Source organism: Martes martes (genome assembly GCF_963455335.1).
Source record: "Martes martes genome assembly, chromosome: 7".
NCBI classification, from domain to species: domain Eukaryota; kingdom Metazoa; phylum Chordata; class Mammalia; order Carnivora; family Mustelidae; genus Martes; species Martes martes.
Window position 1 is genome coordinate 100,613,220 of NC_137894.1, and position 15,612 is coordinate 100,628,831.

The window sequence follows — 15,612 nt, forward strand, 5'->3', positions numbered from 1 at the left end:
GAAAAAAAATTACCTACGTAAACAGCTGTCACTGCATAGGGAACAGGGTGGTAAAAGCTGGGAGGGTTAGGAACCAAGGCTAACTATGCCACAGCTGGACCTACAGGAATAATAGAACACGAGAGCTGCCCCAACCAGATCAATGGCAGGCACAAAATAGATTCCAAACAAGGAAAAGAGCCAGCAGGATACCACCTAATGCAAGTACCTTGTTTCTACTTCCTTCTGGCAAGTGATTTAAGTTCCTAAAATATCAGAAAAGGCAAAGTGGGTAGATATCTTCAGAGCTTCCAGGTACTCAGTCTTTTAATGGCTTACATGCCTACAAACCAACAACCTACCACTGACATGGGTAAACCTCACTGGCAGTCAGTCACCTTTGAGGAATCAGCGAAGGACTATGTATCTAATTTTTGAAGCATGAGAAGGTAGATTCCACAAATTGCAGCCAGTAAACCTTGCAGAATTTTGGAGAATATTCTGGAATACATTATTACAAGGAAATGTGTTAAAACTTATAAAAGAAAGTAGTGCTTGCTAAGAGACAGCAAGGGCTTGTGAGAATACTTTGACAGGAATGCTAAAGTAATGGCCCCAAGAAACCTATCTGGACTTGGCAAGGTCTCTCATGATCAAAAGTATTTGTGAACCAGAAAGAAAAATAAGGAGTGGGTGCTGACATAATTGGCTGGATTAGAAACTGAATGATTGCTCAAACTCTGAGCACGAATCTTCAGTGCCTAGCAACTGGTCAGTGAATAATTTTCTACATGAACTGACCCAACAGCCAGATCCCTCCAGGTGTCCTCCAGACCGTAAAATGTAAGGTCTTTAAAGCTTCTCTCATTATGAAACAGTCTGGCTCTCCTCACTCTTCTGAGTCTACATCCTCTTCTTCGGCACGCTCACCCTGTCACGCAACCCCAAAATGTTAACATCTACTCTCCCAAAGGTGGGGAGGCATTTTCTCTGCTGAGAATTCAACAGCATCTAATTCAAAGAGCTCTCAGAATAAGAATTCCACAAACTCATCCATCAAACTCCCATGAACATTATGTGGTTCTCTTTCTCTGATCTTTTAAGAACTTCTGAGCCACTTACACTATTTTCAATTGCCTTAACTACCTCATTCCAAATAAAGCCCAAGAATTCTTCCCCAAACATGAAAGCCATAATTTACCTGCCTTACAAGCAGCAATAAAAAGTCAAATTTAACAAGTTATTTTTCCTTGAGACCTGCTGTTTCAGAAAGGGGGGAAAAATTTTAACATTTTAAGTCTCACAATAATTTTTTAATTGGTTAAAAAAAATGATGATGCTGTGCCATCAGTGTTTGTAAGTCTTGTCAAGTGGTGACAGAGGGTAATGTGCTTTCAGCCATTTAAAAATACTCCTTTTTAGATGCAGGCATGATATTAAAAAAAAACAAACAACACACGCACATACACGATATCGTACTCTACTATTTTTTTAAAAAAACTGACAGTAATACGTCTTTATTATGGATTAAGCAAGTGTAAGAAATAGCTATTTGTAATCTTTAAAACAATGCACTGAAAATAAGTTAATTTTAGAGTTTTATTGTATTGCACTAAAGGAACAGCAGGACGGTTATACAGTGTTCTCTCTCATTCAGTTTTGAAAATCTAAAGTACTTGCAAATTCTTAAGAATACCTTTACCACCAGATTAGAACAGTAAGTATAATAACCAATTTCTTATTAAGTGATATCTTACAAATTAAAACACATTTAAAATAGCTTTAAATGCATTCTTCACAAGTAATTCAGCATATGTTTTTATATCATGTTCACTTATGCTTAAGAATTAAAGCAAGTATATTACTTTGATGGAAATATGGGAAATCTCTCATTCATGCAATATACAGGGATAATATTCAAGTTGAAGGGAAAAAAATCCCACTCTTCTTATTTTGTAATGTGTCCATATATAATCACATACATGATAAATGAGGAAACCCATGAAGTTTCCCACAAGTCAGATATATATTTTCAGTTCATCAGAAGCACCTGATATCTACAGCTAATTTATAATTAGATGGCATTTCAATAAACCAAAATGAGCCCTACAGGTTCCTATATATAACAAAAGCTTCCAATGGACTAAGGATAGTCAATAATTAATGCAATCATTCAAGGGATTATGGCTGTTCCTTAAGGAGTGCAAGTTCAAACCTGTCAACACCAGAGGTAATCATTTTATATTAATTTATACGTAATTCCATTTAAATTCTTTATCCGTGTATAACATATGAAAACAGTCTTTCCACAAGCAAAAAATGTGGAAACATTTAAAAAATAAGGAGTCATTTTTTTAAAGTAACTGATCAGATTCCATAGGCTACTCTTCGAAACAGGATCTTGCTGGATAGAATCCCTTCATTTGGTGGCTTTTTGCATGCACTTACTGGACCAAATCTTCTGTGTGTTGTTCTAAGAGCTCACCAAAACGTAGATCATGCTGAAAAGAAGAAAAAGCCTATTAATTCAAACATTCTAACTAGAAAAACTGAAAGCACCAAAAAGTTGAGTCTGCTTTACAAAGCAAACTGGTGTATAGTATCATGCCACCACAGAAAGTAAAAAGACCAACGACCAACCAATTCATAGTATGATCTCGATTTGCATTTATGGACTTCTGCTTAAGGTAGGACTTGGCTCAGTGCATGTGCTGTGGTTGTCCCCTATTTCTTTTCCAATTTTAGCAAGGAGAACAGCACAGCTGAAAGCTTAATAGGGGACCAGAGCTTAGAGAAGCAATCCAAACAGTACACTGCTCCGGAGTTGTCTAACAATAGCAGCGAGCATCTCCCGAGGGCTCACTTCATGCCGGGCCCTCCACCAGATCTTTTATGTACATGACCTCGCTGAGTCCTCCAAGCAGTCCCAGGAGGTGGGTGCCATTCTTATCTCCTTTTTACAGATGGGAATGGTCAATTAAGAAACCTCCCCATTAGAGAAAGGCTCTAGACAATAGCAACGGGGCTGACAAAGTGCACAAATGAGCAAAATAAAAACAATAACCATTTAATTCAGGGCAATTTTACCAGAATGATGTGAGAAAGGCATGGTTCAAAAGCATGGATCTCTATGTGGAAATACAAAGCAACGGGTTGTGTAAACTCAATTAACAATTTAAAGCAGAAATGAAATGACCTAGTGCCACCATCTCCTGCCACACATTTTCCCTCAACTGTACATCTCCGATATTATCATTTATTCAATGATTCATTTCTTCCTTTCAACAAGTATGTCTTTTTTTTTTTTAATTAAGTAGGCTCCACAGCGAGCATGAAGCCCAACATGGGGCTTGAACTCATGACCCTGAGATCAAGACCTGAGCTGAGATCTAGTCAGACACTTATCCAGCTGAGCCACCCAGGCACCCCTCAACAAATACATCTGAGTGCCTGCTATATGCCAGCACTGTTCCAGGCATTTGTTAAAGAAACTGAAAAAATGAAAATTAACAGGAAATGAAAATGACACCTGGCATTTCACTTTTCAGAACTTTTTATTTTTGTTTCGTAAATGAGCATCTGTAAATGCACTGAAGGCTACTCATTTTCACAATTATAACCTCTAAAAGCATAAACATACCTTTTTCATAAATTTCAGTCTCGTACTTCATTGTTTTCCATAATGGAAACTTATATGAAATAAAAAGAAATAAGAATATAAACCTACCATCCAATACTTAGCAAGTTTTCAAGTAACAAAAAGGAGAGGGGAATAGGAAGAAGCTGAATGATTACAACTCCATCTTACACAGCCAATTTTCTTCATAGTTTGAAAGTCAAGGGGCGTCTGGGTGGCTCAGTCTGTTCGGTAACTGGAGACAGCAGCTGTGTATATGTGTGGCTACCTGCACAGTGCCCAACACACAGAAAGTGCTTTTTTAAAAAAAAGAGGGGTGCTGGGTGGCTCAGTCGGTTAAGCGTCTGCCTTTGGCTCGGGTCATGATCTCAGGGTTGTGGGATCGAGCCCTTCATCGGGCTCCCTCTCCCTCTGCCTGCCGCTCTGCCTACTTGTGCACTCTCTCTATCTCTCTGTCAAATAAATAAATAAAAACTTTAAAAAAAAAAAGAAAGAAAGAAAACAATCAGGTAGAATGTCGTCTGGTTGAATATATGTTAATAAGATGAGAAAGTATATTTATGTGGCTTAAAGAAATCTAATTCCACACTTGTGTCCTTTTCTCGTTTTAATGAGAATCTACAGGTTATCTAGGGCAGTTCTCAACCAGAGTTGGTTTTTGCCCCGCAGGGGGCATCTGGCACCATCTAGATACAGTTTTGGTCTTGGTGACCAAAGGAGGTACTGCTGGAGTCTAGTGGGTGGAGGCCAGGGACACTGCTTGACACCCCGCAGTGCCCAGGAGCCCCCACAACAAAGATTTATCCAGCCCAAAATGTCAACAGTGCTGAGGTTGAGAAACACTGAGCTGGAGGAATGATATGAGTCCATCATGGAATAAAGGGAGAAGAATCAATAACTGCAACATCATATAGGACAGATCTGTTTTTCATTCAGCCCATTCAGGTCAAGCAAGCCAGAAAATAAAGGTTAGAGCATACAGTTTGTAAAGAATGACAAAAAAATCAAACATCATCTCAAAATAGACAGTGAATCCAAGCAAACATTTTTTTGCAAACTCACACTTTTTTGCAATTCTCTCAAGGCCATCACTTTGCCAGGAGAATGAGGATTATCCTTCACTGACCGACTATGTCCGAAAATTTAGGAAGCAGCTCCCCTGCCCAAACTTTTTGCCTCTGATTGCACACCAGCTGGCCACCTTGACAAGTACCAGTTTATAATCATAGTCAGTGTGCGTGCATTTGGGGCGTGCACTGCGCCATTACCAGTCTCCACCATGCGAGACACTGAGTTCTTCTTTAAGTGGATTTTAAGGTGTTAAGACCATAATACCTACAGACTTTTTTGGAAGCAAAAGGAAATCATGTATTCATTTTATTTTTAAACTTACCCATATAGGTAGTAAAAAAATGCTAGAAGATAAAAAGCTAATTTGCACCAGCCTTCTTTCTGACAATACGCTAAAATGTCTGCATTCATGATGGTTGTAGGGTCATAGAGTCCCGGTCCACTCATCACTGGTCTACTCATATACCTGTAACAAACACAGTCAATTAGCTGCTCCAAAAGGGAAGACAACCTTTAAGATGGGAAGGAGGGGTTTTCTTCTCCAGTAACATTTGTTGCAATGAGAGATGGTCCACACAGGGAAGAGTAACTTTAGTTCTAGGGTGGAGTTCTTTCCTCTTATCATCTTAATTTTAAAACAAGAGTCCCTATAAGAGATCAGGAGTCCTATCTGGTCTCCCCGACAATTTCATAAGTACAAGAAAAAGAAAAATAACTGTAAAAATGAAGTGAGATTTTTTCTTCCTTTTAATAACTTTTTAACATAATTTTAGGCTTACAGAAAAGGTGCAAGAACACTTCACCAAAATATTCCAAATGCTCACATTAATCACACTAGCTTTACCCTTCTCTTTTTAGTCTTAGCTCCAAATATGCACACATTTTTTACAAAACAGATGTGATACCATCAGTTACAGATGTGATACCACTTTACACCTAAACACTTCTTAAGTATATTTCCCAAGAGCAATGAGATTTTTAATATTCCTATTAAAAAAAAAAAAAACCCCTCTAGGGGCGTCTGGGTGGCTCACTGGGTTAAAGCCTCTGCCTTCGGCTCAGGTCATGATCCCAGAGTCCTGGGATCGAGCCCCACATCAGGCTCTCTGCTCTGCGGAAATCCTGCTTCCTCCTCTCTCTCTGCCTCCCTCTGTGCCTACTTGTGATCTCTGTCTGTCAAATAAATAAATAAAATCTTAAAAAAAAAAAAAAAACCCTCTAACTCTATTATATAGATAGACATAACTTTTAGTAGCTATGAAATGTGAATATATTTTATAAACAACCAAATTTAAAATCATAAACATGGAGAAAGAAGTTAGACACCCTGTACATTTTGAATTATGTGAAGTTCAAAGATGGGCAAAACTTATACAAGTTGACAGAGGTCACTGCTGTCCCGGGGAGGTATAGGGTAATTGACAGGGATGGGGCTTCAGACTTATGTACACTATTATATGTAAATTAAAACTCACTGTTTGAAAAACTCCTTTAAAGAGTAACAAAGTAAGCACCATAAAAGGTATTGAAACAGTGATTTGTTCATCTGCTAGGTTTTTAAAATAAATGCCAACCAATTTTCAGTTTTCATTTAGGTGACTAGAATGCAAGATAACTGTATCAACCATAGTATAATTAAAATATAATTAGGTAAAGTATTAGAAATATATCCAAATATTACCTCCAAATATGATATGCCAAGAGGGGCATATTGAGACCCAGCGTAAGCCACTCTGCTGCACAAAGAAACATGACACAGAAGAAAGCATGGATGAGGTACTCTGGGAGTACAAGCTGGAAGAAAAATACAAACCAGTTATCAAAATGCCTTGGCAGTATGTCAAATGCTAATTTGAAAGCAGGTGGCAACCAAGTTTCCATAATGAAAAAAATTCACTGTTTTCTAAGAATCAGGCCCAAAAGATGGTACTGAGGTCTGTTTCCATATTTAACTTTTTACCAAAAGCAGAATTACAAGCAAACTGTCTAAATGATATAGCTTGCCCTAAAAGAATAAATAGAACCCCAAATTTAAAACTCATATTCTTACAGTAACAGGTTAAATTACACAAAGTTACCACCCAGACAGTTCAGTTATTTGCTGATCACTTGGAATACTTTTTCTTTCCGCCATTCAGTAATGATAAAAATACAAAAAGAAGGTATCTGGTCACATGCAACATTATATTAAAAAATCCACAAAACAAAACTCTCTTTTGGAATATTTTACATATTAGTGTTTTAAAGCTTTTAACAGAAACCAGGAATGTTACATAAACAATATTTAGCAAACCACATCACACTATCACAAAAGTAATTTTTCAATGGAAAGCCAAAAGCCAATAATCTCAGCACAGTCGGGGGGAAAGAATACTAATATACACAGATGCAAACAATGTGCATTCTGCAATGTAGGAGGGAAAAGACAGTTCTGAACCATAAAATTGAAATTTTCCCAGTTCCTGAGCTCCAGTTCTGACATGGCTTCCTGTTTCTTTAAACCTGCTTTCCAGTGAACTACTACAGACACAGCAGACCCAGAGACACTCAGAACTCAAAAACAAAATGATTTTTTTTATTGTAGGTGATACTAAATGAGAAAAATTAATTCAAGCAAAATGCTTTTTATAATATGACCAAGAATTCATGCTTTATTTTTAATAAATCTTTTTCATCCTAAAGACTTCATTCAGCCTAATGACTCTGTTAAATGAAAGTCCCAAACTTTTCATTGCAAGTTTAAGCTAAATAACTTCCTGCAAGTCACAGCCAGAGCCAGCTTCTCAAATGACTGTATCATACCGAAGTAAAATTATATGAATCCTCAACATCATCAGATCATTCCTGAGAGGAAACCGTTGCTGTATAAATAATTACAATTGTACTACATATTCAAGCCCACTTTATAATACTCCCAAGTCACTTTTTCCATTTCAAAGCTGTAAAGCAAAGTTTTTTAATGAATATATTTTAAATGAAATTCCAAAAACCAACTAATCTATATTACTAACCAGGTATCTTCTACAAACTTAAGCAATATAATAACAAAAGATAAACTCCGCATAGGTATATAAACTTGTAAATAATATGAACCATTAAGCCACCATTTAATTAAGATCAAAATCAAACTTCTGCAAGAAAACATCCACAGGAAATCTCTGAAACACAAGGACTACAACCAGGACAAACCAAGAAAAATAAGTATTGTATTAGGAGTTCCACTAGAGCTGTTTATAATGCTAGTTTAAATTACAGGAGTTTTCTTTACAATATAGTAAGTCTATCTCAGCTCTCCAAAGCCAAGTGATAGCTAACAATACAAATCATCATTCAAGTTTTCATCCTACACTTCCAGACTGAGATATGGGGAGAAAATTATTTTGAAAGCACAATACCTATGGCTCTTAAACAATATACTTTAATAAGAATGAGAATACGGATAATCTGCAACTCTTCCAGTTCTAATATGAAACACATGCCACACTCCTTTCTCCTCAAAAACATCCAGAAACTTTTATAATGCATCTCTTATAAAAACCAGTCCACTCCAATCATTCTTTAATGGTGAAATTTCCCCATAAGTGGCACAAAAATTGTTCCATTTAGGAACCAATGTTTACTCAAAAGCTAGTACCCAAAAAAATTCCTCATGCAAATATGGCTGAAATGATAGTACTTAAATGCAAATCATAATATTCTCTAGTTAAGGCTCACATTTTTAAAAATAATATTTGTCTTCCCCCATACTTTGGCAGAATTGTCAAAACAAATTTTAAATAGGGAAAACTGTCAGATGCGCTGCTAGTAAGCCAATTATCGGCACCCTATCCAAACACTAACTTGTGCTGTTGCAAAAACTTCCTTGTAATCTATGTAGCATTAGGAGGTCCTAAGCACATGTATTTTTTTAAGTGAGAATTTCCTTCCATGAAGGAGAGTCAGAAATCACACATATGTAAAAATTAAATTAGTCCCTCTTAAATTTATCGTATATTAGGGAAATACCAAAGCATGAGTGTAAAAATCCAGCTGTCTGGATTCAAATGCTGGTTCTACCTTAGCTGTGTGACCCTGCTGGTATAGTGCTTCAACCCTGCTAAGCAGCAGCCTATCCTCCTATTCAAGAGAATGACAATACACCTACCCTTCAGGCTGGTCATGAGCACTGAATGAAAAAGCTCAAGAAAAGCACAGCGCCTGTTACCTAGGAAAGCCCTCATCTGATTCCAGCTCTTATCATCCTCATCATCGTTTGGTTATTTGAAGTAATGAGAAGCCAAAGAAGACAGAATACTATTAATGAACAAATGTCAAAAAAAGAAATTTTGGTTCCTTAATCTCTTGGTAACAATCAGTTTCAACAGTAGGTTAAGATACTTTACAATCAACCTTATTACTTTCCAATGAGAAAGCAGATTCTTCACCTATTTTATTTCGTAAGAACAGAGAAACAGCTAGTAAGTTAATACTTTTAATTGTACCTATATCAAGTCTTACTGTAGCAGTTCTCTAGAGACAAACTAAAAATCCATCGCCATCACTCATATTTATAGAGGAAACAATGATAAAGTAGCACACTCACTTTAAAGACCCCTTTCTAAATAAAATCCCTCTGGTGTGCTAGTGTCTTATAGTTTTATACAACTAAAGCCTACACAAGTTCTCATCTTAAGTAATTTTTAAGATAAATTATTATATTCTATTTCTTGGAGACATACCCACGGCCTTCTTACAAACAACCTTTCAGCTTCTGACCAAATAGGCAAAATCAAACCTACAGGTGAAAGGAGAATCTTCCTAAATGAGTAAACTAAATGAAGCCAAAAATATATATAAATCCCTAAGCACAATGGAGCCATGTTATAACGAAATCCATCAGAGCTCAGAACTTAATGTAAGACAAGTCTGGCTTAGAAATTTAGAATGGATCTATATTAGAAATAACTATGTAGACATTTGTAGACCAACTGTTATCCACAAAATTCTGGCAGCGTGAGTCCGAAGGTCAGCATGACTGATTCCAGAGCCTAAGGAAAGAGCTATCCCCCTAAAAGGTTCTGAATAAACATCAGCTGAAAGAGTGAATAATTAATTCCAGAATAGACATAACGAAAGATAAAAGCAGACATGTTACTGAAGACTCCACTTTGGGACTATCTCCCGATAAGTCACAACAGAAAAACCATCTTACCATCTATTAAAGTCATTTCATGTTAACCAACTTTCAAACACTGCACCAAATAATTTAATATAAAAGTGCCTATGGCTATAACATTTTTAAAAATGCATAAGCATTTAACAGCTTTCCCTACTTGACTGGGCCAGCAAGCAAACATTTGCATAAAATGCAGAATTTCATGAAATCATAAACCTCAACAGGCATATGAACAAGCACACCAAACAGAACATTTTACAAATACAAATACCCTAACCCTCCCCATGAAATGAATGTAGCATTAAAACATTAAACTAAAAAGCAGTACACACCTTTAATGCAATTTTGACTCTTTTAATCTTTTTGACCTTTTCAACTGTCTTTGGCCGACAATGTAAAAAGCAGATTGGAAGAATGTTAGTATGACAGCTGACAAGATCACTGGCAGATTAATAATAGTCAGAACAGTCAAGCAGGAGAAAGAGTATTTTTGTAAATCCTGCCTACTTCAAAAAGAACAAATATGTCATGCCACTGAGTATATTGGCCATTTTCAAATTATATTAAGAGCAAAAACAGTTTAAAAATCTAAAGAAAAATCCTATATTATAACTTACAGGATTCAGGGTATTACACTGGTCTATAGGATTCTTGTAATCAGTCTTCAGTTCATCAAAAGCTATAATCTAAAATAAAATTAAAATTAGTTAGGACCTTTAATAAAAAGCAGCAACAAACCTGCCTCATCATCAAATGATAATTGAATAAAGTTAATAAAAGAAAAGCAAAAGTATACCAATACTACATGTACCAATTTACAGTAAATTCACTATGTCCTAATAAATAACTAATACCATTTAAATGATCTGGTATCACTGTGATAAATATCTTCAATTTTCAATTTTTCAATGCCTCTATTGAAATTATTTTCTCTTCTTAAAATGATCTTTTCTATCTATCAAAACTCTTCATCCTAGAGGTGCCTGGTTGGCTCAGTGGGTTAAAGCCTCTGCCTTCGGCTCAGGTCATGATCCCAGGGTCCTGGGATTGAGCCCCGCATAGGGCTCTCTGCTCTAGGGCTCTCTGCTCGGCGGGGAGCCTGCTTCCTCCTCTCTCTCTCTGCCTGCCTCTTTGCCTACTTGTGATCTCTGTCAAATAAATAAATAAAATCTTTAAAAAAAAAAAAAATTCGTCATCTAAAAACCCTCTTCCTACATCAGCTCCACTCTGCAGGTTTCCCTGACTCCCTGGGGCCGAAATAATTGCATACATGTCTAACAGCCCCAGAGCACAGGGCTTTACGATACTACCAATATGGCATTTCTTCCAGTGGAGTTATCTGTGTACAGGTTTGTGTGCCCCTCGGAGTGAAGTATTTTTAATCATTTGTGCATGCCCCACCCATATCAGAGCTCAGTGGGACACTAGAGATGGACTCACATGTTTCAGTTTGTTCCCACTGTGCCCAAATACATACATTTGAAAGTCCTACTTCAATAGGGAATAACAAGAAATGGCCTCAGAATAGAGGAATACCAGGCCTGGACTGCCACACAGAGTAGTGCAATTTCTGCATGGGACAGAAGGCCAGGGTGGAAGCTCAAAGCCAGCCTGAGCTCCTGCTGCCAAGCACCCTGGCATCAGCTCTACATCAGGCTCTGCACGGAGGAGCTGTGTCTGCGTGGGCAGGAGGATTTTCCTAATTCTTCTGCCCCAAGAGGCATCTTGTTCTAATGCACCTAATGGCATCACAGAAGCAAGAGCTGCCCCGTTCAAGGCCATGATAAAAGTCATCAATCCAACCTCCTTCTGGGTCCTATGCACATCTCCTACACTTGAGGGTGATTTCCCGACTGAAGACTGAAGAAGGGTAACCCAGGTAAGACCAACTTCTCACAGTAAGAGGAGTCAAACAGTTATAAATGTCTACACTCTGGAGAAATGTGGCTGTAAAACAGGGTCACTCAATGCACAACTTCAAAGTCAAAATGTATTAAAAATCAAAATAGGGGCAACACACCACTTTGTGGTACTTGGTCAGATGTCAAAATAAGAAGCCACAGGCACCAAGTTTATAGGAGAATTATTTTAGTTGCTGCCACTGGTCATCCAGGAGATAGAGAACTCAGTCTGCCTTTCCACTTGTGAATTAGGAATAGTATCTTCGTGTGTGAGGCTGTGTTACTCAATATTACCAGTAATCAATGGAGTTCCATATTCCTAGCTTTTACTATGCTGGTTTATTTCCCTGTTAAAGTTCTTCACTTCATAAAAAGATGGTGGTTGTTTTTTAATTTCTAGAATTTTACAAAATGAACCAACGTTACCAAATAAAAATTCTAACTAAAATAGTAATAGAAAAACATAATTAGACATCAAGATGTAAACTCCATGACAATTTTGCTGTGCTGGCTGCTATATCCCTAGCCCTGGCACATACTCAAATGTTCAATCAATATCTATTGAAGGAAAGGGACAGAGCCCAGTCGGGGGCGGGGGGGGGGGGGGGGCTAGCTTAAAAAGAATACAGAACTTACCAAAAGGCATTTGCCTTTGTTAATGAAACCTAACACGTATAAATGTTATAAATGTTAAAAATACAAATGTAGGGGCGCCTGGGAGGCTCAGTGGGTTAAAGCCTCTGCCTTCGGCTTGGGTCATGATCCCAGGGTCCTGGAATCAAGCCCCACATCAGGCTCTCTGCTCTGTGGGGAGCCTGTTTCCTCCTCTCTCTCTCTCTGCCTGCCTCTCTGCTACTTGTGTGTGATCTCTATCTGTCAAATAAATAAATAAAATTTTTTAAAAAGAAACAATAAATAAATGTACAACTAGAAGATACTAATTTCTGATTACTTATGGATATTATTAACCAAATACCTGACATTTGCTGTGTGATATATCCCCAATGCATCTTAGTAATAAAGTTCAAAGTAAGGACTGTCATCGCAAATAAAATTACTTGCCTACAGTAAGATCCAATTTAATAGCAGAATATAAATCTTATGTTTTAAAACTAACTCTTTTGACTGGACATTTTCTTCAGGTGACCTCAAGGGATCTTTTAACAGGTATGTTACTGTATGAGCTTCTGTTTGAGTACTATAAACTGGAGTTTTCAACTCTTCTGTAAAGATTAACCTACTGGTTTTCGTTATCTTTAGTGACTGTGCGTCTGGACAAAGATATTCACAAAGTCCCACAGAGTGTTAAGGCAGAAAAGATATATACCTAAAGATAACAAACTATGCAATTCAGGATACCTTCAAATTTGGTGCATGTCTTTAGGGAATGACTTCTGTTCAAACAAACCTATGCTCCTACCTCTACTCTCCACGGAGTATCAATCACATGAACTAGGAGTAAACTGACAGATGTAACCATTAGCATAAAAAAAATCCTCCATACAATGATTAATGTAAACAGGATTCTTTGAATATCTATTTGAAATTTCCAAATGAGTTTTCTGATACTTAAATGACCTAAGAAAATAAACTGAAGGTTATGCAGTTAATAGAAAAATCAAAATTATATACTTTAGAGTTTTCAATCTGTTCCTAAAGGATGCATAATCATCTGAACTATGAAGAAATCCCCAAGGATAAAAGCTCTCAATTAATCTGTGGAGTATAAATGAATTTTTAAAAATCCTATAATAGGACTTAACATTACCAGAAACATTCTCATTTCAACACCGAAACTAAGTTACCCATTTTTAAAATTTATTTTTTATTATTTTTTTAAGATTTTATTTATTTGAGAGGGAGGGAAGGGGAGGGAGAGAGAATAAGCAAGGTGAGGGGCAGAAGGAGAAGCAGAGTCCCTGCTGAGCAGGGAGCTCCACACAGGGCTCAATCCCAAGACCCTGGGATCATGACCTGAACCAAGGGCAGATGCTTAACTGACTGAGCCACCCAGGTGCCCCAAATTACCCCCCCCCCTTTTTTTTTTTTTGCAGTTCAGATTTTCCTTACGCCAAACAAACAGGTTCAAAATGTAAACAAAGCCATCCACAGCTTTCTTGCTTAGAATCCTCATGTCTCAAAAAGACAAAGAGTACCCATCAAGCAGGAAATGACTTAAATTCACATCTACAAATGGAAGGGAGCCACACATTTCACTTCCACCACAGGCTTACTAAAGTGGAGCTAGTTTGCATTCCAAATTATCTTTATTTATTGTTCTTCCACCAAAGAGCCTAAACTGCTCTTAATTTATTGGTTCCTACTGACAAGCGTTTTGAGGGAGCAGTTACTGAACAGCCTACCTAAGCATTCCCCACTATACTGCAGTTAGGTTCTAAAATAATTACAAACATAATCACACTCTTTATCAAAAGAGAGTAATTTATGGTTATCATTCTACATTTGAATTTTTTTTTTAAACACAAGACACTGCTGCCATTTAAATCATTCTGCCAGGCTATGTTCCCTAAGAAATCCTTGTTATTGGCATGATGAAACCTGACTTAAAATGTACATGAATGAACATGTCCAATCATTCAAAAGACTAATATTCCAGAAGTCACTAAAAGAATATGAGGGCGAAGCAAATATAAGATACATTTTTAATGAATGCTGACTTCCAGAAGGCTGCTTCTAATTTTGTGCTAGAGAAACAAGAATCCTTAAAAATCTGTTGTAGAACTGTCACGAGGAACTTACTTGTTCCTTACAGAAACCAGTAAGGATGTGCTTCTATCCTGCAGCAAGATGTGAGTAAAAAGAAAGAAAAAGGAAAACAAAAAACTGCCCTGGGGAAGTTTAAGATTTGTGAGCATTTTCGAAATCAAATTAAAACTACCTCTACTGAACCCAGCTACCCTGAAGACAGGATCGGCTAGGAAGAGTATCTCGAGAAACTCTGGCGGTCAAAGTATGATTTAGGGGAAAAGTTCGGAGACGCAGTCAACAAAGTGATGAATCCAATCTGCATCAAAGTTCACAAGGGAACAGAATCCGGAAAAAAGGGCGTTCTACTCGAAGAGCGCCCAACAAGTGCTGAAAACAGAGTAGGAAATTCATCTAAAGTAGGCTCTCCGATCTCATCTGGGCCACACTCCGGCAGAAACCCGGAAAGAAAGACAATGTGATTAAATAACAGTAACTGGCAAACTTCATTCCCGCTAAGCACGCAGCAAGCCTCCGTGCGCCCTTGACATCCTCCCCGGGGATGCGGGGATGCCGCGCCCCGGGCCGGCTAAGGTCCGCGCGGGCGAAGCGCTGTCCCGCAGGGGCCCCCGCAGGACCGCGGCCGCCCCACCCATCCAGGGAGGAGTAGCGGCGCGCGCGGCCTTCGAGGGGACACAGCGGGCGCATCCATCGGGCCACCGCAGCCTGGACCCGCACCCCCCGGACCTGCAGCCCCCTGCTCTCAGACGGAGTGCTCATAGAGCCCTCACGGCGCGGCCTGCCTCGCTCCGGCCCCGTCGCCCGGCGCGCGCACCTTTGGTGGCCGTAGCCGCCCGGACCGCCGACCCGGGGCGAGAAGAGGCTACACCGCCTCCTCACCCTTCTTCCCCCGGCCCCGGCTACTCACGTGCCAGATGGCGAAGAAGATGAGCGCGGCGGTGAGCAGCAGCGCCAGCATATAGCAGAAGGCCGCGAACGTGAACGCCATGGCCGGGAAGGAGGAGCAGGGAGCAGCGCCGGTGCCAGCGGAGAAAGGCGGCGCAGGGCCCTCTGGGTAAAACCATTCACTTCCCCCGGCCGCAGCCACGACCGCCGCCGCCGCCGCTGCCGCCGCCACGGCGCCCGCCCTCCCTGCGCGCCTG

General features: G+C 38.9%; 1 protein-coding gene across 1 annotated transcript; it reads right to left on the bottom strand.

Moving 5' to 3' along the window:
* Nucleotides 1–1,559: 1,559 nt before the first annotated feature.
* Nucleotides 1,560–15,612, bottom strand: CNIH1 (cornichon family member 1). Its single transcript, XM_080808069.1, has 5 exons — nucleotides 15,378–15,612; nucleotides 10,460–10,528; nucleotides 6,369–6,481; nucleotides 5,010–5,153; nucleotides 1,560–2,480 (listed from the first exon to the last, which is right to left on the bottom strand). Exons 1-5 carry the CDS (start codon nucleotides 15,456–15,458, stop codon nucleotides 2,453–2,455), a joined length of 435 nt encoding a protein of 144 aa, XP_080664195.1. The 5' UTR covers nucleotides 15,459–15,612; the 3' UTR covers nucleotides 1,560–2,452.